Genomic DNA, 26,450 nt, shown 5'->3' with positions numbered 1-26,450 from the left:
GAAGAGGAAGTCACCCCCTGTGAGTGGCTGGCTGAGGTTCCATCTGTTGAGGAAGTACTGAAAGCGATCCAGAGCCTGAGACCAGGAAAGGCACCAGGCAGAGATGATCTCCCAAGTGTTGTGTGGTTATTCCTGACACCGCTGGAGACTTGTAGATCCACACGGAGACGGAGCTTCATGTAAGGGCTTGCGCCAGTTTTATTAAACACTCTTCACACGACTCTGCTTACACTCTGAGTACTGCTGCACAATCACTGCCTACGCTGCACACCTGACGCCTTCGCCCGTCATGGTGCAGGCGTCGGACCTCTGGCTTGCACGTGGAACTGTCTCCCATTACTCCACGCCCCGCCACGGCTCCCCCTCGTCTGCCCCGGGCGGGGGCACGCCGCCATCACCGCCCGGCGACGAGGTTTGGGCTTCTAACCCTCGAGCCTTCCTCCTTCGGCGGCGGCTGGGCTGTTCCCGCTGCAGGCACACGTTCCCTTCTCCTATCACACTCCACACCCCAGGGGAAGGGTACTGGGGATTCCTAGCACACCCGTAGGTTACCCTAGCCTGGTGCTAAAAATAGTGTAGTGTATAGTAGTGTGGTGTATAGTGTAGTGTATAGTGTAGTGTATAGTGTAGTGTATATTGTATAGTAGCGTAGTGTATAGTAGCACCACCAGCACCACCACCACCTCCCTCCTTCACCACCAGCACCACCAGCACCACCACCACGGGGAGTGTCGGCGAATCTCCAGGCGGGCTACATCAGTCCGGCCGTCATGTCCACGTAGTCCTAGCGCACACAGACAAGCCGACCCCCCATTGTGTGGCCTCAAACAGGCTGTCGGAGCAAGTGATGTTCGTGGGTAGAGGTGGGGAGAGATGGGGGAGAGGTGGGGGAGAGATGGGGGAGAGATGGGGGAGAGATGACAAAGACCAAGATCCCCGTGTAGCCTGAACAGACTGTAGGGGCAAGTGCTGTTAGCGAGTAGCAGCACCTATGAAGGCTACCGGCGCTGTGGCACACGAGGGGGTGGGTGGCCAGCACCACGCCCGGCCGCCTTTGTCTCCCCGGCGGCGATGTTTACTACACATACCATGTCAGGTACTCGATTGAGGCTGAGTCGACCTAGTGGAGACCCGGGACCAGAACAGATCATCGCTATCACTGGTGTGAAGAAGATCAACGTTTAGTCCTTTTAAAATAAACATCTCATCATGGCCAAAGCCACCGCCGCCACCACCGCCACCACCACCGCCACCACCACCACCGCCGCCACCACTGCCACCACTACCACCACCCCCACCACCACCACCGCCACCACCACCACCACCGCCACCACCGCCACCACCACTTCTCTTCCCTCTACGGCATCCTACGAGCGTGGTGGCAAGCGCGAGGTCGCAGGTTCGACCCCTACGGCCTGACGACCCCCACGTCTCCATCTCTCTCTCTCTGCCCCGTGGCCCGTGTCGTCCCCCCCCCCCTCCCGGACGGGGCAGCGGTCACCTCGTCACGGTGACCGCCGTTGGCCACGAGGATCCGCCCCAAGTCGTCCGCCAGCCGTGCGAACGTCGGTCTGTCGCTGGGGACGGTCGCCCAGCACTCGCTCATCGTCGCGTGTCTGCGCACGGCGACACGCGAGTCAAGTTCAACACGCGCCGTGCGTGTACACCGTGCGCACGGCGTACACGCAATGTGCACAGACATGCAGCTACTACATTTACAATCATAGAGTAGTGTATAGTGTAGTGTATAATGTAGTGTATAGAGTAAACCCACTACATTTACAATTATAGTGTAGTGTATAGTGTAGTGTATAGTGTAGTGTATAGTGTAGTGTATAGTTTAGTGTATAGTGCAGTGTATAATGTAGTGTATAGAGTAAACCCACTACATTTACAATTATAGAGTGTAGTGTAGTGTATAGCGTAGTGTATAGTGTAGTGTATAGAGTAAACCCACTACATTTACAATTATAGTGTAGTGTATAGTGTAATGTACAGAGTAACAATAACAACATCAACGAACGACGCTCCTGTAGGTAACATGACGTCATCGTCGTAGTCGTCGTTGCGATCACCGATTCCTACTCACAGCTCGTCGGAGCAGAGGGCAGGCCGCTCCATGCGGTAGCCGTCACCGAGCAGCTTGAAAAGCTTTTCCACGGGGACGCCCGGGTACGGAGAGCCCCCCAGGGTGAAGATCTCCCACAGCAGCACCCCGTAGGACCACCTGCACACACATACGCACAAACACGCGCACACATGCAAATGCATGCACAACCACACACACACGCATACACATGCATGCTTACGCACGTACACAACAACAACAACCACCATTCGCCACTAAGTGGTAGTGACATCACAGCGCTTGTGCCAGGCCATGTGCACCTTGAGACCACGTGAATTGTCGAACGCCCGCTGGCAGGAGGTCATGGGGCAGACCCAGATGCCACGGGTCGACTGACTGAGATGACCGAGATGACTGGCTGATGCACCACCTGTGCCCCCGACTGCCAACTTGCTGTGCTTTAGACACCCGGCGCTCCGCTCGTTGTTGTGAGCGTCGCTCCTCCGCCCTCCGTTGTTGTTGGAGGGCGACTGCCTCCAACTGCCCAGTAGCGTCCTTCATGAGCCTCCTCCACAGAGGCCAATCTTGACACCGCTGGTACCAGTCATCAGCAAGTCCACTCAGCTGCACGTCCTCCTGTACCACATCACTCCATCTCTGCTCTAGCCCGTGCCGCGCCCGTTTAGCCCCCTCAATTCGGCCAAACAAAAGCTGCGTAGAGAAGGGAGGGAATGACTGTGGCCGAGAAGGCCTGAAGCTTCGTGCGGAGCCGGTCATAAGCACTCTGCACAACTGCCCTATCACCAATTGGGAGTTGTGGGGGTGGAGTGTCCAATGGTACAAAATACCCAGGCAGGTGCTTATTCTGGGTGGGGCTGATGATAAGGCTCCACCTCTTAGTGGCACACTCCAGTTTCAGCAGAAGCATCTCTAACTTCTCCTTTGAATGAGCAGCAATTACCAAATCATCGGCATACGTAACATGGTTGAGCAATAGGGAGCCATCCCTTGACCAAACCCGGGCATCGAATAGCCTCCCATTGTATCTGTACCACATGGAAATTCCTCCGGTACAGCTACTGAAGGTTTCACGAACTACGTGGTCGAAATAGATGTTACATAATGTGGGAGCCAGAGGACATCCCTGTCGCACCCTAAAGTAAACAGCGAATGTCTCCAACTCCCGGCCACGTAGTTTTACCCGGGCCCGCTCACCATCATGAAGGTCCTTAATGATCGCGAGCAGAGGGTCAGGGACTCCGAAAGCACGAAGAACAACCCAGAGCCCATGCCTACTGATGGTATCATAGACCTTGACCAGGTCAATAAAGCAGAGATGTAGGTCTTGTTGGAATTCCATTCACCTCTGCTGTAGCAGACAGACAGAAAATATGGCATCTGTGCAGGACAGCCCTTTCCTGAAACCACCTTGGGGCTCCTCAAGCCTCTCCTCAGCGTGCCTAGCAAGGCGATGTTGAATAATCCTTGCCAGGACCTTTCCCGGCACACTGAGGAGTGAGATGCCCCTGTAGTTGTTACAGTCTGTGCGGTCCCCCTTCTTAAAGAGTGGGACCACCAGGGCATCCTTCCAATCCTGCGGAACCCATCCATTGGTCCAGACTGTCGTTATGATGTCATGTAGGGCAGTCTGTGCACAAACGCCACTCTCCCTCAGCATGTCGCTTGGGAGATGATTTTTGCCCGGTGCCTTTCCTGGTCCCTGACTCTGGATCGCCTTCAGTACTTCCTTAACAGATGGCACCTCAGCCAGCAACTCACAGGGGGTGACTTCTTCCTCCAATATTTGAGGCACCGCAGCCTCAGCAGGGTTATCCCCACTTTGCCCCATGATGTTTTCCAGGCTGAGGAATTTCCTCTCCCCCAGGACCTCAAAGATTCTCAGCAAATCTGCAAACCTGTTCCTGGGGACAAATAGTTTGCTGCTTTAGCCCACCGTTGTGTTGAAGCGTGAAACCACAACATTTACAATTTGAGAACGACGTTTCACTGGTAATTGCATCCAGCATCATCGGGCAATTCGCCAGAATGGTGAGGCTCTGCTGTGTCTCCCGTTCTTATATATTTACTGATTGGCCGTGTCGGGTGGTGGAGGGTTACGACACATTTATAAATAACGCGATCCAAACCCAAAAACGTTGATTATGAATAATATTGGTCGCAAAAGCCTACGTGTTAAACTGTTCCTGGGGGTCGGAGATTCCCCTAATGATGGTAATAGGTGTGGTACTGCAGGTGACTTTTTTGATGGAGTTAAATAGTGATTTGTGATTGTGGGCCACTGAGGAAGACTCCATCTCCTCAGCAACCCGTGACCACCACCCATTCTTGCAGTGCCTCACGGCTCTCCGAACCTCCGAGCGAAGGCTGCGGTAAGCCTCTTCATTCTCTGACGTGGGATGCTGTAGACGATTAGAGTGGGCCTGTCGCTTTTTCTCAACCATCCTGAACTCCTCTGTCAGCAGTGTGCCTGCTGACGTCACGCTCCCCCCCCCCCAAACCCTCCGCGTAGGCCGTGTGTTAACCCAAGCAAGAGTCCAAGTCTCAGGCGAAGCCGGGGAGTCAAGCGACTATTTGTATAATTGGCTAAGATGTGATTTTTGCTGTGTTTTGTGATACTATTATTCTCATTTCTTTCTTATTTTTTTTATTTTATCTCTATTTTTACTTACGACTGACCTTCATATATGACCAAATACCCATCCCAAACGGCGTTAAAAACACAAAGAACAATTAAAAAAAACTTCTCCCTGGCTGGAGGTGAGTGAGGGGACCAAAAAAATGTACGCGGTTTTTCCAGATCGTGGGGGGCCCGCGCCCTTAACCCCCGAGATGTGGAAGGGTCGACCGTATACAGCGGTAGCAGGCAGTGTCAGGGTCTGGATGGAACCCACGACCTCCTGCGTACCAGCCGAGGTAGTCAACGTGTCACAGCCACTCACACGTCGCTCCGCTGTGTGTAGACGCGGTGCAGCAATGCCTCCGGTGCCATCCACTTCACCGGCAGGCGTCCCTGGAGGGGCGACAGGTGACGAGGGGAGGTCAACGACGCACAGCCTGATCCTTGACCCACCACCACCACCACCCTTTTATCCACCACCACCCTCTCCCCTACCTCCCTCTCTTTTTTTTTTTACGATCAGAGGAAGCAAGAAGATGCTCGGTGTAGTCGGCACTTTGCTTCGTTCATCATTTCGTAATTTTTTCCAATGTTTTGCTTTATGTGCCCCCCCCTCTTCTTTTTTTCAAATGAAAGATTTCATGAAAGATTCTCTCTCTTCTCTCTCCCCCCCCCTCCCCCGGGCATGACCACCGCCACCACCACCACCTCCTCCACCGCCACCACCGCCACCACCTCCACCACCGCCACCACCACCACCTCCACCACCGCCTCCACCGCCGCCACCGCCGCCACCACCGCCACCACCGCCACCACCGCCACCACCGCCACTCACGGCAGCAGTCTTGTGCTGGTAGTAGTAGTCACGTTCGCCGCCCACGTCGCGGGTGAGGCCCAGATCGGCGATTTTCACCGAATAGCCGCCACCAACTCCGCCGTCAACGACGAGGACGTTCCTGGCCGCCAGGTCCCGGTGAACGCACTGTGACACCGACACACACGGTGCGTGGGTAGGTGTGTGTGGGTAGGAGATGTGTGTGGGGAGGGGTGTGTGGGTAGGAGATGTGTGTGTAGGGGTGTGTGGGTAGGGGTGTGTGGGTAGGTGTGTGTGGGTAGGTGTGTGTGGGTAGGGGTGTGTGGGTAGGGGTGTGTGGGTAGGGGTGTGTGGGTGCCGGACGGGCAACTCTGTCGTGGACAGTGCTGTGGGGGGAGGGCCAATGCCGATTGGCCTCTCCCGTCATGGCGTCTGTGACCACCACAGTGGCTAAACGGGGGCTCTGGACGGGTGCAATGGGTTGGTAATCCCTCCACCTTCAATTAATTACCACTAAACCACAAATTAAATATGTAACTAATAAGTTTGTGGCGCAGGCCATGGGGGGGGGGGGGGGGCAGGTGTCTATGACGTCTCCTGGCCAAACCCCAATTGTCGGAACCAGGAGATTGAATCTTCACCCTTGGGGCTCCTCCAGAAACAACGAAAAACCACTTCGTGTGGCGAGGTGGAATGTTCGAACACTCACTGCGGAGGAGAGGCTGCCACTCCTCTGTCGGGAGCTGGACCGGTACCGCCTGGATCGCTGTGGCATTCAGGAGGTCCGGTGGACCGGTCCTGGCTCCTGCCACCATGAGGGGTGGACAGTACTTTACTCGGGGCAGGAGACTGCCAAACAACAGGGTGTGGCTCTTCTTCTGAACAAAAGAATGAAGGGGGCGTGGGAGCGTGGCGGTGAGGTGTGGGAAGCTGTAAGCCCCATCAACCGGAGACGAGGAGTGGTGGTCGTGGTTACTTATGCCCCCACCGAACACGAACATCCGTGGAGGGATGCAGACAAAGTTGATGAGTCAAATGCCTTCTATGACCTCCTGTCACAAGTGCTGGCTAGATTGGCCACTCGGGATAGAGTCATCTTGTTGGGTGACTTCAATGCCTGAGTTGGTCATGATGCTGGCACTTGATCTGGAGTGATTAGAAGGCATGGGCCAGATCAGCTCAATAACAACGGTAGGAGGCTGCTAGATTTTTGTGCAGCCCATGGGCTTGTAATTACCAACACGCTCTTCCGGCATCGGCGCATCCACACAACATCATGGATGCATGACGGGTCCAAGCAAAAACTTCTGCTGGTCTACATAGTGACGGACCAGCGGATGCGAGCCCATGTCCTTGACACCAGGACCTACCGTGGAGCTGATCTGCCCTCTGACCATCGACTAGTCATCTGTAAGATGCGCCTGCCATTCTTCCACTCCGGTGGTGGGTGTACACCCAGGACCCCCTTCCAACCTAAAGTGGCCTGGTCTCAGCTGATGAAAGTTGCAAGTGAGAATTTCATCATTGCTTGCAGATGGGGTTGGCATCGTCCCAACTCCTCCTGATGTCGAGGGTTAATGGGCGAGGTTTAGGACTGTGGCTCATGCAGCTGCAATGGGTGCTTTGGATACGCGGTCCAGACCTCTCCAGAGACCCTGGCTGACAGAGGAGGTATTCAGGATAGTTGAGAAAAAGCGACATGCCCACTCTAATCGTCGACAGCATCCCACGTCAGAGAAGGAGGAGGCTTACCGCAGCCTTCGCTCGGAGGTCCGGAGAGCCGTGAGGCGCTGCAAGGATGGGTGATGGTCATGGGTTGCTGAGGAGACGGAGTCTGCCTGAGTGGCTCACGATCACAAATCACTATTTAACTCCATCAAAAAAGTAACCTGCAGCGCCACACCTATTTCCATCATTAGGGGAAAAAACGTTGATCCAATCTCCGACCCCCAGGAACAGGTTTGCAGATTTGCTGAGCATTTCTGTGAGGTCCTGGGGGAGGGGAATCCCTCAGCCAGGAAAACATCATGGCGCAAAGTGGGGATAACCCTGCTGAGGCTTCGGTGCCTCAAATATTAGAGGAAGAAGTCACCCGCTGTGAGTGGCTGGCTGAGGTGCCATCTGTAGAGGAAGTACTGAAGGCGATCCGGAGTCTGAGACTAGGACAGGCACCGGGCAGAGATAATCTCCCAAGCGAAATGCTGAGGGAGGGTGGCGTTTGTGCACAGACTGCCCTACATGATATAACAAAAGTCTGGACCACTGGACGGGTTCCGGAGGATTGGAAGGATGCCCTGGTGGTCCCCCTCTTTAAGAACGGGGACCACACAGACTGTAACAACTACAGGGGCATCTCACTCCTCAGTGTGCCGGGAAAGGTCCAGGCAAGGATTATTCAACATCGCCTTGCTAGACACACTGAGGAGAGGCTTGCGAGCCCCAATTCGGTTTCAGGAAAGGGCGGTCCTGCACAGGTGCCATATTTTCTGTCTGTCTGGTACAGCAGACGTGTAGGGAATTCCAACAAGACCTACATCTCTGCTTTATTGACCTGGTCAAGGCCTATGATACCATCAGGAGGCCTGGGCTCTGGGTTGTTCTTCATGCTTTCGGAGTCCCTGATCCACTGCTCACGATCATTAAGGACCTTCATGATGGTGAGTGGGCCCAGGTAAAACTACGTGGCCGGGAGTCGGAGACATTCGCTGTTTATTTTGGGGTGCGACAGGGATGTCCTCTGGCTCCCACATTATGTAACATCTATTTCGACCACGTAGTTCGTGAAACCTTCAGTAGCTGTACCGGAGAAATTTACATGTGGTACAGATACAATGGGAGGCTATTCGATGCCCGGGTGTGGTCAAGAGATGGCTCCCTATTGCTCAATCACGTTATGTATGCCGATGATCTGGTAATTGCTGCTCACTCAGAAGAGGAGTTGGAGGCACTGCTGCTGGAACTGGAGCGTGCCACTAAGAGGTGGGGCCTTATCATCAGCCCCACCAAAACTAAGCACCTGCCTGGGTATTTTGTACCATCGGACACTCCACCCCCACAACTCCCAACTGGTGTTGGGGCAGTTGTGCAGAGAATGGAGAGTTTCCCATACCTGGGCAGTGTGCTCATGACCGGCTCCGGTTTGACAGCAGAGGTCTCACTCCGAATCAGTCGAGCGGCAATATCTTTTCATCGGTTGCATACCGCTGTGTGGAAGCTACCTGGTCTGTCGCTCCGCACGAAACTTCAGGTCTTCTCGGCAACAGCCATTCCCTCCTTTCTCTACGCTTGCGAAACGTGGACCCCCCTAATGGAGCATCTTCACCGGTTAGAAATATTTAGGCTGGCCTGCCTACGATCCATCCTGGGTTTAACCAGGCTGGATTGTGTGAGGAGCTCATATATCCTTGAAAGATCTGGACGAAGTCCCATCGGTGAGCTCCTCCGGTAGGCAAGGCTGTGTTGGCTGGGCCATGTAGCCCGCATGCCCAGCCACCGCATGCCTAAACAGCTTTTGTTCGGCCTGGATTGAGGGGGCTAAACGGGCGCAACACTGGGCTAGAGAAGAGATGGAGTGATGTGGTACAGGAGGACTTGGAGCTGAGTGAACTTGCCGATGACTGGTACCAGCGGTGTCAAGATCGGCCTCTGTTGAGGAGGCTCGTGAAGGACGCTACTGGGCAGTTGGATGCAGTCGCCCTCCAACAACAACGAAGGGCAGAGGAGCGACGCTCACAACAACGAGCGGAGCACCGGGTGGCTAAAGCGCAGCCAATTGGTACAGTAGGGGGCACAGGTGGTGCATCAGCCAGTCATCTCGGTCATCTCAGTCAGTCGACCCGTGGCACCTGGGTCTGCCCCGTGACCTCCTCGACATTTCACGTGGCCTCAAGGTGCACATGGCCTGGCACAAGCGTCGTGGTGACGTCACCGCCACTTAGTGGCGAATGGCGGTTGTTGTTGTTGTTCTAGATTTGAAGCTTTCGTGACTGCAAGGATTCATACTCTAAGTTTATTCAGTAAAGTTACGTAGGTAGAAAATGAAATTTAAATTAATAAAAATAAAATAATAAAAATCACGACGTTTCGGAGGCAACACAAGTCTCCGTCGTCTGGTGGGACCGTCACAGCCAGACTTGCTGTATCAAGTGAGGCAGGGATTCCAAGATGCAAGTTCTTAATTTGTATTTAAGATTTTTATTATTTTTTATTAATTTTAATTAAATTTTTTACCTACGTGACTTTACTGTTGTTGTTGAGTGGGTAGATGTGCGTGTGTGCGGGCGGGTGTCGTCGCTGCACCTTCTTAGAGGTGAGGTACTCCATGCCGCGTGCCACCTGGCAGGCGAAGGCCACCAGCCGCAGCATGGAGAGCGTTTCGCCCTTCACCTCGTCGCCACCACCACCGCCACCACCGCCACCACCGCCACCACCGCCGCCGCCACCGCCACCACCGCCACCACCGCCGGCTCCGTAGCCGCCACGCACCGTGCACTCTGCGCCGGGCGTGCGGTGTGCACGCAGGAAGTCGCGCAGATTCCCCTTGGCCGCAAACTCAACGATCACGAGCAGGGGGCCTGGGAGAGTTTGGGGGGGGAAGGGGCACAGTGAGATGTTAACTACCTCGCCTGGTCTACAGGAGGTCGCGAGTTCAATTCCAACTCTGACGATGCCTGCTGCTGCTGCTGCTGTATATGTGGAGTCTGCGTGTCTCTTTATCATCGTCACGGTGGCTATGCGATGTTAACTACCTCGCCTGGTCTACAGGAGGTCGCGAGTTCAATTCCAACTCTGACGATGCCTGCTGCTGCTGCTGCTGTATATGTGGAGTCTGCGTGTCTCTTTATCATCGTCACGGTGGCTATGCGATGTTAACTACCTCGCCTGGTCTACAGGAGGTCGCGAGTTCAATTCCAACTCTGACGATGCCTGCTGCTGCTGTATATGTGGAGTCTGCGTGTCTCTTTATCATCGTCACGGTGGCTATGCGATGTTAACTACCTCGCCTGGTCTACAGGAGGTCGCGAGTTCAATTCCAACTCTGACGATGCCTGCTGCTGCTGCTGTATATTTGGAGTCTGTGTGTCTCTCCCATCATCATCACGGTGGCTATGAGATGTTAACTACCTCGCCTGGTACGCAGGAGGTCGCGAGTTCAATTCCAACTCTGACGATGCCTGCTGCTGCTGCTGTATATTTGGAGTCTGTGTGTCTCTCCCATCATCATCACGGTGGCTATGAGATGTTAACTACCTCGCCTGGTACGCAGGAGGTCGTGCGTTCGATCCAGATGGATTTTTATTTCCTCCGTGTCCTACGGTTTTTCCCCTTTTCACATTTGGAATCGACGTCGCTACTAATGTCCACCAGAAATCATCCGTGATGGCCAGGTGGCTTCCAGAACAAGAGCAACGCAGCTCGAGGGGGGGGGGGGTCTTGCCTGACGACATACAAACTGGTGAGCAGCGGCGGGCAAGTCGCTCTCAACAGCAAACGTCACTGGGGCTGCCGCTGTCAAGCAAAGCGGCTTGAGCTGCCGTGAGTGGCGGCGGCGGCGGCCAGGGGTCGCTTCTGAAGAGGAGCCACACAGGCAGCGGAGCGGAGGCCTCGCCTGCTGCTCGAATTGTCTACAAGTTCGTGTTGGTTTCATTGGCTTCGAAATAGAGAGGGGGACGGGGGAGGTGCAATGATCACAATCCCGGTTCTTTAGAAGCCGAGTCACCAAGAAGACGACCCAACTCTCGGCTTTGCCAAAATCACTCGCGAAGCCAAATTAGTCCACAAGGTGAAGAGTTCATCGCCATCACGAGGGAGGGGGGCTGCTCACCACCCACACTCACCACCCCCCCCACGCTCACCACCCACACTCACCACCCACGCTCACCCCCCCCCACGCCCCCCCCCCACGCTCACCACCCCCCCACACTCACCACCCCCCCCCCCCACGCTCACCACCCACACTCACCACCCACGCTCACCACCCCCCCGCTCACCACCCCCCCCACTCACCACCCCCCCACGCTCACCACCCCCCCCCCCACACTCACCACCCCCCCACACTCACCACCAACTCACACTCACCACCAACCCACACTCACCACCACCCCACACTCACCACCAACTCACACTCACCACCCCCCCCACGCTCACCACCCACGCTCACCACCCCCCCACACTCACCACCCACACTCACCACCCCCCCCACGCTCACCACCCACGCTCACCACCCCCCCCGCTCACCACCCCCCCACACTCACCACCCCCCCACGCTCACCACCCCCCCCCCCCCACACTCACCACCCCCCCGCTCACCACCCCCCCACTCACCACCCCCCCACGCTCACCACCCCCCCCCCCCACACTCACCACCCCCCCACACTCACCACCCACTCACCACCACCCCACACTCACCACCAACCCACACTCACCACCAATTCACACTCACCACCCCCCCCACGCTCACCACCCACGCTCACCACCCCCCCACACTCACCACCCACACTCACCACCCCCCCCACGCTCACCACCCACGCTCACCACCCCCCGCTCACCACCCCCCCACACTCACCACCCCCCCCCCCACACTCACCACCCACGCTCACCACCCCCCCGCTCACCACCCCCCCACACTCACCACCCCCCCCCCCACACTCACCACCCACGCTCACCACCCCCCCGCTCACCACCCCCCCACACTCACCACCCCCCCCCCACACTCACCACCCACGCTCACCACCCCCCCGCTCACCACCCCCCCACACTCACCACCCCCCCCCCCCACACTCACCACCCACGCTCACCACCCCCCCCACACTCAGCACCCCCCCCCCCACACTCACCACCCACGCTCATCACCCCCCCCACACTCACCACCCACGCTCACCACCCCCCCCACACTCACCACCACCCCCCCCACACTCACCACCCACACTCACCACCCCCCCCCCCCACACTCACCACCCACGCTCATCACCCCCCCCACACTCACCACCCACACTCACCACCCACGCTCACCACCCCCCCACACTCACCACCCACGCTCACCACCCCCCCCCCTCACCACCCCCCTCACGCTCACCGCCCCGTGTGCATGCGCCCAGCAGGTTCACCAGGTGGCTGTGCCGTCCGATCTTCTTGAGGGTCTCCAGCTCCGCGTGGAGGTCGTGGGTCTCCGCTTCCGTGGCGTGCGCTGGGCTCGCACGCCGCACGTCCGGACGCAAATTAAAAACAAACTCTTCTAGCGGTAAAGTCACGTAGAAGGGAAATAATAAAATAATAAAACATAATAAATAATAAAACATAATTTAGTAATACAAATAAAACATAATAAAATGCAATTCTCACGACGTTCGGCCACAACGCAAGCAGCCGTCCTCAGGTGAAGAACAGGTCTGTCGGAAAGACAGACCTGTTCTTCACCTGAGGACGGCTGCTTGCATTGTGGCCGAAACGTCGTGAGAATTGTATTTTATGTTTTATTTTTATTATTTCCCTTCTACGTGACTTTACCGAAAGAACCAAGAAGATGAATCCCTGCAGTCACGAAAGCTTTAAATCGAAATGTTAACTTGTAGCGATCGCCCCACAAACTCTTAGTTCTAGAACCCCGCGGGCGTCACCCTTCAGCATCTTGACGGCGACGCGGACGCTGCGGTGAGGCCGTGACGGCTCCATGCCCAGCGCCTCGGCCAGCAGCACGCGGCCAAAACAACCCTCACCCAGCTGCTCACCCAGAGTCAGCCTGCACACACAGACACACAGACACACACACACAGATACACACAGATACACAGATACACACACACACAGACACAGATACACAGAAACACACACAGACACACACAGACACACACACACAGATACACAGACACACACACAGACACACAGACACGCGCACAGACACAGAGACACGCGCACAGACAGAGACACACAGACACAGAGACACGCGTGCAGACACAGAGACACGCACAGACACGCACAGACAGAGACACACACACAGACACACAGAGACACACAGACAGAGACACGCGCGCAGACACAGACAGACACAGAGACATAAAGACACAAGCACAGACATAGAGACACACGCACACAGAGACATGCACAGACACAGAGACAGACACACAGACACACACACAGACACACACAAAACAAAGAACCCCCGTGTAGCCTTAACAGACTGTAGGGGCAAGTGCTGTTAGCGAGCACCTATGAAGGCCGGAACGGTACACAAGGGGGTGGGTGGCCAGCACCACGCCCGACCGCCTTTGTCTCCCCTGTGGCGATGTTTACACACCGCACCAGGTACTCATTTAAGGCTGAGTCGACCTAGGGGAGGCCCAGGACCGGTTCAGATAATCGTCACTGGTGTTGGCCGTGAGCGGGAATCGAACTCTGGTCGCCGGGTTCGTAGCGCAGCGTAGCGCTAACCACTACGCCATCACTCCACACACAGACACACACACTTATACACAGACATATACACACACACATATAAACAGACACACAGACATATACACAGACATATACACAGACACACACATATACACAGACACAAACATATACACAGACACACAGACATATACACACAATAACGACGACAACAACGATGATAACAACAACAATGATGACGACAACAACAACGATGATGACGACAACAACAACGATGATGACGACAACAACAACGACGAACCGTTCCCGAGGGAACTCCCAGCGGTCGCACGGCCCCGTCACCCCCGACAGCTCCACGCCGCTCAGCGCAGACAGCACCTGGGGCGGCACCACAACCACCACCACCACCTCCACCATCACCACCACCACCGCTACCACCGCCACCTCCACCACCACCATCACCACCGCTACCACTACCACCGCCTCCACCGCTACCACCAACACCACCTTCACCACCTCCACCACCACCTCCGCCACCACCTCCACCACCACCACCATCTCCACCACCACCACCTCAACTGCACCTGCATCTCCCCCTCTCCGCTGGTCGATCCTCTCCTCCTCCGCGTGAGGCCGGTGACAGCACCGATGGTGATCAGCAGCAGGAGGGCGGCGGCACAAGAACCGCCGCCCACTCTCACGGGAGCAGCCAGGGCGGTGTCCACTGTCACAGGGAGACAGGCGAGGTAGTCAACATCTCATAGCCACGTGATGAGAGAGAGAGAGAGACACGCAGACTCCAAATATACAGCAGCAGCAGGCATCGTCAGGGTCGGGATCGAACCCACGACCTCCTGCAGACCAGGCGAGGTAGTTAACATATCATAGCCACCGTGATGATGATGAGAGAGAGAGACGCAAACTCCAAATATACAGCAGCAGCAGGCATCGTCAGAGTTGGAATTGAACTCGCGACCTCCTGTAGACCAGGCGAGGCAGTCAACATCTCAGCCACCGTGATGATGATGAGAGAGAGAGAGACGCAAACTCCAAATATACAGCAGCAGCAGGCATTGTCAGGATCGGGATCGAACCCACGACCTCCTGCAGAGCAGGCGAGGCAGTCGACATCTTACCAGCCGGCGTCTCTTGCGGCACGACGAGGAGCCATGCGGAGCGGTGAGCGAATCCCGCGGCGTTGCCCGCCAGGCAGGTGTAGCGGCCCGAGTCGTCCGTGCTGACGTTGCGCAGGTACAGCACGTCCGTCTCCACGTCCGTCACCTCCACGCCCACCGTCTTGAGGCGACACGGCGGGCGGCGCGGAGAGAGCGAGCGAATCAGCATCTTGTTTGTATACCCACGACGCAGGCTGCTGTGCGGGGTAGGGGTGATTTGGGTTGGAGCGTCGCATGTAAGCGTTGTGTCGTCGAACTCGCCACCACCCGACATGGCCAACGAGTAAGATTCAGTGTCACGTGAACAAGTTTCAACGTTATTTATTTATTTATTAGGTACCAGCAGTAAGTACCCGGCGAAGCGGTGGCTTCTGAGTCCTGTTGTTTAGAGGGTGACGTCAGCCTCCGCTGAGTTGGGGTGGGTGGGTGAGTGAGTGAGTGGGTGAGTAGATGGGTGAGTGAGTGGTTGGGTGAGTGGGTGGGTGGGTGAGTGAGTGGGTGGGTGAGTGGATGGGTGAGTGAGTGGTTGGGTGGGTGGGTGAGTAAGTGGGTGGGTGACTGGGTGGGTGAGTGAGTGGTTGGGTGAGTGGGTGGGTGGGTGGGTGAGTAAGTGGGTGGGTGACTGGGTGGGTGAGTGAGTGGTTGGGTGAGTGGGTGGGTGGGTGGGTGAATGAGTGGGTGAGTGGGTGGGTGAATGAGTGGGTGGGTGAATGAGTGGGTGGGTGAATGAGTGGGTGGGTGAATGAGTGGGTGGGTGAATGAGTGGGTGGGTGAATGAGTGGGTGGGTGAATGAGTGGGTGGGTGAGTGAGTGGGTGGGTGAGTGAGTGGGTGGGTGAGTGGGTGGGTGAGTGAGTGGGTAGGTGAGTGGGTGGGTGAGTGGGTGGGTGAGTGAGTGGGTGGGTGGGTGAGTGGGTGGGTGAGTGAGTGGGTGGGTGAGTGAGTGGGTGAGTAGGTGAGTAGGTAAGTGGGTGAGTGAGTGAGTGGGTGGGTGAGTGAGTGGGTGGGTGAGTTAGTGGGTGAGTGAGTGGGTGAGTTGGTGGGTGGGTGAGTGGGTGGGTGAGTGAGTGAGTGTGTGAGTGGGTGAGTGAGTGAGTGAGTTAGTGGGTGAGTGGGTGGGTGGGTGAGTGGGTGAGTTGGTGGGTGAGTAGGTGGGTGAGTGGGTGGGTGCCCCCGTGCCTCGCCCGCTCACCGTGAGGACGTGCACGTAGGGTGAGCCATTGGGTGCTTCGAGGCTGCCATTCACCTCCACGTGCTTGAGCCACTGCACGTGGTGGTGCAGCTGCTGCTGACTGCTGCCGCCAGCGCTCTGCAGGACGACGCAGCGGAGCTCCACGTCGCTCCCCTCCGCCGCCGTCACGTTCGCCGGGAGGCCGTCCTGCAGCGACGGCCGCTGAGGCTGGCCACGCTCTGCACGCCGGGAGGGGCGGGAGGGGGGAGGGGGGAGAGGCAAAAAAATTACGAAATGATGAACGAAGCAAAGTGCCGACTACACCGAGCATCTTCTTGTTTCCACTGATCGTAGAAAAAAAAGAGAAAAAAAGGGGAGGGGGGGGAGATGATAGGGAGAGGGGAGATGGAGGGGTGAGAGGGAGGGGGAGAGGGAGGGGGGAGAGTGGAGGGGGGGAGAGTGGAGGGGGGGTCACCACCAATGACGACGAGCTGGTACGAGTGCTGGATGGAGCCGTGCTGGTTGCTGACCACACAGCTGTAGTTGCCCGCGTCAGAGGGCACCACGCTGTCCAGCACGAGCGTCCAGTCCTTGATCCTCAGCTTCAACAGCACAACAACAACAACAACATTACACACACACACATCGCCATTGTCTTACACACTGCTTGGTCCACACCAAAGTGTCGGACCAGACAATGTCACTCCCAGGACCATGTCTAGCAGCTCGTGGCTGCTTCCTGGATGGCGTGACAAATATAACAAGAGGCCGTCCACCCTTTCACCCGGCCATCAAACAGTTTGTACTATGAGACATCTCCTTTGCCAGTGGCAAAATAAAGTAATAGGTTTTTACCCTTTCAACTGGTACAAAAACTGACACCTTTATACAAGGCATCATGTTTGCAATAATACACAACACAAGCAGTCAAAATGCAAACAAAAAGGAACAACTCTGATGATGATAATGATATGCACTGTCCTTGAAGTTGATTGGTCCACACCCGAAACAGCTTTTCTTAGAGCCCAGTGTTGTATATGTTGGTTATCAAAATTTGTTATGTTGTATGCGTGCGTGGGTGAAATTATTATGTTGTATATGTGGGTTATGAATATTCAGTGAAAATAATAATAATTAAATGAAATTTGGCCAAATGTGTAATTATCCGGAAATATGTTAATTTATGTAATTACGCACATTTTAATTATGCCAATTCGAGAGGTAATCGTATTAATTATGCGAGTGGGTGTAATTATGATAATGCAAGTCGTTATGATAACCAGACCCCGCCTCGGTGATGAGGGTGGGTTATCGATCGGAATAAGGCAATTAATCGTATGCAGTTATGCAGGTGTGGTGTAAGTATGCAAGATTAACTTAGATTAACTCGGCATCGTTGTCTAGGTTCGTCTCATTCTCGCTTAAACATTCCCAGAGTGTGTATTCGTGGTTATATTTTAGGTCCCCGGTTCACCCCGTTATCGCTTTAACATTTACTGAGTATGTGTTAGTGTGTTTATTAAGGTCACCAAGTTCAGATCTCAACGCAGAAGCAGATCTTATGCATAGATTTCAGGAAAGAATCACACAACCACTTCTGTATTGATCAATTTATTACTAATTCAACCTTAACTATGATATAGTATGCGAACTCTCAATCCCGGAACGTCAACACGGCATCAATACAGTATCATCAACGATTGTCTGATTTCACTTTGACAACGGCACATGGATCCCGCATAACGCGATGGTTGTTAGTGAGAGAGAGAGTCGTTAAAATATGCAAATACTATGCTAAGAAAACCTTAACGTTAATGAATGATTATACTCAATTTTGTTCACGCAGTACCGCACTCCTTATTGATCATACGCAACCCTTATCACGTTGTTAGCACCTTGGGTCACGGGACAGTTGAATATTCTGTAGAGGATGCGAGTACGTGCGGCGATTATGACTGAAAGATACTTGAAAGATTATACGGCGATAAAAAAAAACACAATCAAAAACAGTTATTATTCTTAAAGGCACCAATCTCAACAGATACATCGGCAGGTTATCTGACAACAGAACGGCTCGGAGTAAGGGCCTGCGACGGTGCTCCTTTTCCGAAGATCGTTATCTTATACCAAGTTTACTAATTGGGGACCAGATCACCTGATAAGGATCCGGTGGGCCACCACTCCCCACGTGAGCGTGGCTCGGCGGAAGGAGGTGCCAAAAATCAGTTCGTATTGATGGATCTGTTGGGAATTTATGCGATTAAGAGTACAGCCCACTAAATATTAAAGATAAAATTACGAATACTTTTATAAACGACGGATGGCCATCACTCGGTCTCGTTGTGATGCCTTCCCAGCCACGGATGGCTTATGGGTTCGAGTGTGTTTGAGTGGTAAGAGTTGTCTTGAATAGTCAGTGTTCGGAGTCGATTCTTTATGTCAAACAGACGTCTGGTGGTCGTGTGGTGAGGGGGCGGTGCGCGTCATACGTATCAGTCGCTCCCCTGTCACCGTGGTGACTCGGTTCGGATGCCCGTTGATACGCTGTCGCAGTTCGGAACCCGGTCGGTAGGTGGCGCCCACAACTCGCTCGCAGCGTGCAGTGGTGGGGTCGTCGTGTGCACGGAGCCTCGTCGCCAAAACCGCGACCCTCACCACTCCGGCGGCAGCAGAGACCTCCGACTCGACAGAGGTTAACCCACGCAGGCCGAGTTGAGCTGTCAAGCGGGTCTTGCCCGCCTGCAGAGGAGATGGGGAGCCGCTTGAGTCGAGCCCCAAGAGCCGGCTTTGGCAAGCCGATCGAACTCGGCTGAGTCCCAGACGAGCTGAAGATGAGTCGAGCCGACCCGCTGGTCGCAGCTCGCTCCTGAGTCGACCCGCTGGTCGCACCCCCCACGTGAGCCGACCCGCTGGTCGCACTCCCCCCGTGAGCCGACCCGCTGGTCGCACTCCCCCCGTGAGCCGACCCGCTGGTCGCACTGATTTCCAATGCTCAGGATCCTTTCCTTTATGCCGAAAAATCCCCCTGGATCCCGCCCACAAGGCGGGGCTTCTTTCGATTTTTGCTGTGTCAGGATCTGTCCGTAGGCAGGTGTGTCCATGTGTGTGTCCGTACGTCCGTATGTCCTTGTGTGCATCACTCACGGTATTCCGTTGTCACACTCCCTCCATAAAACCCACGAGCAAACAATCAGATGTTACAAATTGCCTCGAGGTCGTCTCTCTGTCTGGGTGCAATATTATCTCTTGTCTGGCCTTCTTCATGAACCCAAAACACAGACGTTACAAATCGTCTCATAGGCGTCTTTGTTCGTGTTGCACCACCTGGAGGGAGGGGCAACACTCTCTCCGACCCGGCGCACAAAGAAATGGTTAAGAAGTTTTAAGTTAACATTTGTCCCTTACTATTTCACAGTTATGATTCTGTATGTAACCTAAGGTCTGTCGTTTCCCATCGTGGTGCTTGACTCAAGTGGAGGTGTTTCCCCGAGCGTATACACACTCCTATCCCGCGCTGCGGGGATACAAAGACGGCCGGGATCTCCCTTTCTCTCCGACCCTGGGTTTAACATCGTTTTTTTTATTATGTATTTATATTCGACCTGGTGGTGATTCATCCCGTTATCCTGGCTTTTCCATAAGTTTACTTTTGTCTTTTCATGCATGTGCTTATTACTATTAATTTATTTCCGATATCTTAGGTTAAGGGGTAAGTTTCTTGATCCTAGGAATTCGTATTCCTTGGTGTCTGCATGGTTATATAAGCGGAATATAGTTTACGGTGAATAGCGTTAACATTGATGTTATGTACGATATTATGTATTGTGATGTCTTTAACTTAACTTGTTTGTCAGGGCTTTACTGACACGAAGTTGCATTCCATAGCCCCGCAGTCTTTGCCCCACCCTATCTCTGCTCGCCGTGGTTGTTGCTGTCCAGCTGATGTCGTTAACTCAAGGTCTCATTAATTTCCGTCACTCCTTGTGTGTGAGGGCGGTTGAACCTTGGAGTCAGTTCTGGTTTTTGTCTGCCTGCTTCTTCTTGTGTCCCCTGACCCCGGGAGTTATTATTTCTACTTTTTATGGCCTGTCGAAGCCCGACTCGCTGTTGCTGGGCTGGTCGTTCCCGGCTTTTTGCTTACGTTTGCAGTTCGCCGTGCTCTTAATTTCCTTCCCTCTTCAACCTTATCGACTATTCGCTCCTGTCTGGGTGTGATTCAATTTTAACTTAGGAAGGTTCTGATTGTCATATGCTTCGGGTCGAGTTGTATAGAAAGTATTAAAGTATGGAAATAACATTTCATATTGACTTAATGATGGTGATGGTTCAGTAGGCGTAACTTGTGGCCTGGTTTAATTGGAGTGGGTGTGAATATCAATAACTTTAGCCTACCCTGTTGTTAAATTCCGACTTTAACGTTACTTTAATAGCAATACAGAATAATTGAGCTTTTTGTCTTAACTAGGCGAACGCGAACTTCTGGTGACCCCCGCAGCCTTGTTGTTCAGCTGGGTCTGCCTCCTTGAGAGATATACACCACTCTTATTCTTGTCTCACTGTGGCCACCCAACCTTCTGCTCTGGGAGTGTTATTCTTAATTTCAGGTCAAAGGCCCCCTCACGTTCAGACGTGCAGGGTTGTTTAAATCAGCTCCCTCCCCTGTGCACGTGTTCCAACTAGCTCGGAATCCCTAAACACACAATCAGTGATGATTCCTGGCTTTCTGTGGTTGTGATTTAGACAAAGGCGCCTCTGTTTTCTTCCATTGCCTTTGAGTCGACACTGCCCTATTATTTGCCCATGTGCTGAGGTCATAGAATTCGTTTTGACTTCAGTAATATTAACATTCAGTATTGGATTAGCAAATGGGCAATGGTTCATTGATGTAGCTCGCAGCCTGGTCTCCAATTTGAGCGAGCGCGAGGATCGATAATTTAGCCTACTCTGTTGTTGAATTTCGAATTTTGACGTTACTTTAAAACCATGCAGGATGGTTGGGCTTTTTGCCTTAACTATGTCTGGCTGACACTCCCACTGTCTCTGCCGCCTGCACGGGTGACATGTGCCCGTTCATCAGGCCTTATCTTTCCTTGAAGCAAGGTTGCAAATTCTGCCATCCTAGCCCTCCTCCAGTTCATCACTTAACAACACCTGGTGTTTTGCAGTTTGCTGCGCTTTTGGTGTGTTTCATTCATTAAAAAAACAAGTGAAAAGATAATATATAAAATATCATCAAATATTATTAATCTCAATTTTGGAAGAAGGGTTAGTATACAACACAGACCCACAGAGAACCACACAGACCCACACAGACCCATAGAGACCCATACAGACCCACACAGACGCACAGAGACCCATACAGACCCACAGAGACCCACAGAGACCCACACAGACCCACAGAGACCCACAGAGACCCATACAGACCCACAGAGACCCACAGAGACCCACACAGACCCACAGAGACCCATACAGACCATACAGACCCACAGAGACCCACACAGACCCACACAGACCCATAGAGACCCATACAGACCCACACAGACCCACAGAGACCCATACAGACCCACAGAGACCCACAGAGACCCACACAGACCCACAGAGACCCACAGAGACCCATACAGACCCACAGAGACCCACACAGACCCACAGAGACCCATACAGACCCACACAGACCCACAGAGACCCATACAGACCCACAGAGACCCATACAGACCCACAGAGACCCACACAGACCCACAGAGACCCATACAGACCCACAGAGACCCATACAGACCCACAGATACCCACATAGTCCCACACAGACCCACAGAGACCCACACAGACCCATACAGACCCACAGACCCATACAGACCCACAGAGAGGTATACTGGATGTGGTGTGCTGGGTGCAGCAACAATGTCTCTGCCGCCGATCCGGCCACGTGCGGATGGATAAAGAGGCCAATTCAAGTGATTTCAGCAGTAATTCTGACGTCATCTCTCAGGATAAAAATCCGTTCTCGAAAAATTCAACTCTGAATTCAAGACTAATAAATTAACCCGTAAAAACAAAGTTTTTCACTCTAAATCTTTTACATGCGTGGCGGCTAGAGTCCTCTCGTCCTCTGGCTTGAGATGGCTGCCACCTATGGGTCAGATGATTATTCTTAGGTTTTTTCGGTAAAGTCACGTAGGTAAAACATCTAAATTAATTTTTGATTTTTTTTGTTTTATTTTATTTATTTTATTTTTATTTTTATAAATTTTGATGTTTTACCTACGTGACTTTACCGAAAAAACCTAAGAATATGAATCCTTGCAGTCACGAAAGCTTCAAATCTAGGGTCAGATGATTGTCTGCCACCATTAAGCAATTGGTAATTAAATATTTAAAACAATTTCCCTAAACAGTGTAAAATTTTGGAAAACATTTTTCACGACAATTAATTGTCACGCACAACGAGTGTGTGTGCAAAATGTCAGCTCGATTGGATCACGGGAAGTGGGTTAAAAAACGACCGAAAGATTTGCACGGTCGTAAGCAAGCAAGTGAACTTAATATAAAGGATTTAAAAATGACTGCTATGGTACCCCGGGGTACCGCCATGAGGTTCATACGACCGGTGTCCTCCACTGTGGAAGAGCAGACACTCACCACCCTGGGGGGTGAGTGGGTGGGTGGGTGATGAGTGGGGTGGGTGAGTGGGTTGATGGGTGAGTTAGCGGGTGATTGATTGAGTGGATCAATTGGTGTATTGGTGCATAGCTGTCAACCCACAGGGTTCACCCCGTATTCTTGCAGGGAAATTGAGTTTCCATGTCAATACGGCGGGCAGATGTTTCAATACTGGCAAACAAAATAGTCTTTGTGTTTCTCCCTTGTTCAAGTTCAAGTTCATGTATTAGGTATAGCCATGTGAGCCATTCGGCTCTTGAACCGGATGCAACCGCAACAAACAAAAAAAAACATGAACAAAAAACATCTTAAAGTGAATATGTGACTAAGTGCAAACAGAAAATCCAAGAAAAGACAGCAAAATATTGCAGAAAAAAATCACCGTGTACACCAACGCTGTGATGGGACTTTGCAGGATGAACGCTGAGATGTATCATGGGCACGGGGTGACCAATACGGTCTGAATTGGTCAGTCGTAAGGTAGGGCGCTCATGCCGAGTTGGCAGGTTTGGTCGCTGATATGAAATTTTAAGGTCCCCAACCACCATACGTGACACGGCCGGCAGAGTCTTCCGGAAGATGTCCCGTACCACGTCTGAGACAGCCGGTAGAGTCTTCCGGAAGATGTCCCTCGAATCTTGGAGGGCCACGTGAGATTGGAGGTGACAGAAACAGCAACAGCAGCAGCAACAACAACAACCACCACAACAACAACAGCAGCAACAACAGCAGCAGAAACAACAACAACCACCACAACAACAACAACCACAGCAACAGCAGCAGCAGAAACAACAACATCAGTGGCAAGGACGACAAAGACGTCTGGCTGAGTGTGGGGGCCTAGTGGACGTGGGTAGAGCCTGGGGCAGGCCTGTACCAGCGCGGCGTTGTGGTGTATGCGTGGTGTGTAGGCCTCGGCCAGGTAAGGTCATTTACCCTTTTACCGGGTAAAAGGGTCAAGGGTAAAGGTGTTGACATGCCAAGGGGCAAGGTAAAGGGTAGGGTAAAGGAAGCGCCAAGTATTACCCGGTAAATACGGTGCCTTGTTTAGCGCTAGAATCTCCGTGGTGCAGTCCGTGGCCTTCATTTAACAAGTAATATTAAAACAAACTTTTTTTAAAAACACGCTTTTATTAAATGTACTCGTAATGGCAGACCTCCACGACTCCAGGAAGTGGCCCCGAAGTTTGCCACGACGTAAGGGGACCGTGGCCAATCACAGCCAACGTGAGTTGAGCGTGGACAATTAGACCCAAGCCGAAACAACATATACAAAATAATGTTTAAAAACATTTTTTATGATAGAATATAGTATTGTCATCAGTATGACATAAGTATACCAAGTTTGCAGTCGATACCACATTGGGAAGTGGGTTAAAATTGAGTTACAAGATTTGATACGACAACAACAACAACGACAACAACAACGACAAGCGTGTAAAATTGGAATCATCGAGAGTATTCTACATGAGCAAAGCGCTCTACCTACAGCATTTACCATTATAAACCTTGTTCATGTGTAGTAGTTCCCCAGTAATTACCCTGTAATCAGGTCATTAGTATGGGGTAAGGGTAAAAAGGTGGGGTAAAGGTAGGCTCGTTGCGTTTTTTACCTTACCTGCTAAAGGGTAAAAGGTAGGGTAGAGTGATTGTATTGTGGTAAGGTAAAAGGTAAGGTAAAGGTAGGCTCGTTGTTTTGACATTTTAACTTTTACCTTACCTTGCTCTTCCGACAGGCTGCGTTGGCTGGGTCGTGTATCCCACATGCCCCCAGCCACCACATGCCTAAAAAGCCTTAGTTAGGCCGGATAGAGGGAGATACACTGGGATGGCTTGTGAAAGAGATGCAGTGATGTGGCACAAGAGGATGTAGAGCTGGCTGGCTGGACTTGCTGGTTTGAAGACCGTCCTCTGTGGAGGAGGCTCGTGAAGGACGCTGCTGCTGGGCAGCTTGAGACAGTCTCCCTCCAGCAACAACGGAGTGCAGAGGAGTGACAGCAGCCTGGCACAGGTGGTGGTCCATCTGCCACTTGTCTCAGTGAGCCGATCCATTAGCCCCTGGGTCTGTCCCTTGACCTCCTGCTGCCAGCACGAGGCGTTCGACACTTCACGTGGCCTTCAAGTGCACGTATAGCCTTGACTTAGAGCTTTCGTGACTGCAGGGATTTCATATTCTTGGGTCTCTCGGTAAAGTCGCGTATCTACGTGACTTTACCGAAAGATCCAAGTGATATGCACGTAGCCTGGCGCAAGCCCCGTGGTGACGTCACCGCCACTCAGTGGCAAATGGCGCCTTGTTGTTGATGGTGCTGACGGAGGTGACGGTGTTGGAGGCGATGGCGTTGGTGGCGCTGATGGCGGCGGTGACGGTGTTGGAGGCGATGCTGACGGCGGTTGGACTGTTGTGACGTTACAGGTTTGCGCCCCGCACGGCCACCGTCACCCGGGAAGGAGAAAAGACCCGCCAAAGATCTCTGATGGAGCGATGGGGGACAGGAGAGCGAGGAGTGAGAAGAGGTCAGGGCAGAGAGGAGGAGCCTCAACTTACGGAAGAGCAAAGAAGCGAGAGATGATGGATAGCCAGACGCCCAGAGGGGAGAGTGTGCAGTGAGGTCATCCACCCACCCACTCATCCACCCACCCACTCACCCAGAGGGGAGAGTGTGCAGTGAGGTGGGCTGATGGCGGGAGAGAGCAGCAGAGGCAGGACGCGGACAGGGCCAGGTGGGACAGAGAGGGGGGAGCGAGAAGCAGAGTCCGAGGGAGGGGTGGGTAGGGCGGTCGATCTGGCCGAGACCGGGGTGGGTAGAGAGAGAGACGTCCCACCCGTTTGTGCCGTCGCACCGCCTGCACACTCGGTGGCTTACGCCACAGGGCAAGCTTTGAGACAAACGCGGCTTCTACAATATACCCGTGATGTTTCGGTTTGTGCGGGAGAAGTGTTTGCGTCCTCACGGACTGGGCGCGTGTGTGACACTCTGTCTAGGAGCGGTGTCGGAGTGCCCGCGTGGAAGAGATTCGAGTTACAGGGTAGGCAAGAGCGCTGCTCACGGCGGCACATCTGGTGTCGCGTGCCTCGCGTGGCGTCCGCCTCCCACTGTTCACGACCGCTTTGATCGGCCGCTCATCGCACGAGTGGGTGTCAAGATGGCAGAATTAACGCGCAAAAACCTAGACAGATGTCGTGAACATTTGATCAATGTTGGACGGGTTTCATCCGGTGGCTCGAGTGCTGAACAGAAATTGTTGTTGACGACGCTGACGGAGGTGACGGTGTCGGAGGTGATGGTGACGGTTGTGACGTTACAGATCTGCTCCACGCGTGGCCACCGTCTCTCGGGAAGGAGAAGAGCCACCAACGCGGTCCGACGGAGCGAGGGGCGACAGGAGAGCGAGGAGCGAGAAGAGGTCAGGGCAGAGAGGAGGAGCCTCAAATAACGGAAGAGCAAGAATGGAGATGTGACAGACGGCAAGACGCCCAGAGGGGAGAGTGTGCAGTGAGGTCATCCACCCACCCACTCATCCACCCACCCACTCACTCAT

General features: G+C 53.5%; 1 protein-coding gene across 1 annotated transcript; it reads right to left on the bottom strand.

Moving 5' to 3' along the window:
- Positions 1-751: 751 nt before the first annotated feature.
- On the bottom strand, positions 752-25,306 carry LOC133362781 (fibroblast growth factor receptor 3-like; the record flags this gene model as incomplete). Its single annotated transcript, XM_061581732.1, has 15 exons — positions 752-784; positions 1,502-1,616; positions 2,090-2,227; positions 5,029-5,099; positions 5,542-5,688; positions 9,820-9,920; positions 10,008-10,094; positions 12,596-12,706; positions 13,137-13,258; positions 14,210-14,286; positions 14,493-14,632; positions 15,045-15,204; positions 16,275-16,492; positions 16,732-16,855; positions 25,201-25,306. Coding segments are annotated over 15 exons (1,750 nt in total), but the record flags the coding sequence as incomplete, so codon positions are not given.
- Between the last annotated feature and the right edge of the window lie 1,144 nt (positions 25,307-26,450).

Source organism: Lethenteron reissneri, unplaced genomic scaffold (genome assembly GCF_015708825.2).
Source record: "Lethenteron reissneri isolate LAM-NWPU_2019-01 unplaced genomic scaffold, ASM1570882v1 scaffold_1618, whole genome shotgun sequence".
NCBI lineage: Eukaryota > Metazoa > Chordata > Hyperoartia > Petromyzontiformes > Petromyzontidae > Lethenteron > Lethenteron reissneri.
Note: the sequence above shows the minus strand (reverse complement) of the source record. Positions and strands in the feature narration are given on the sequence as shown.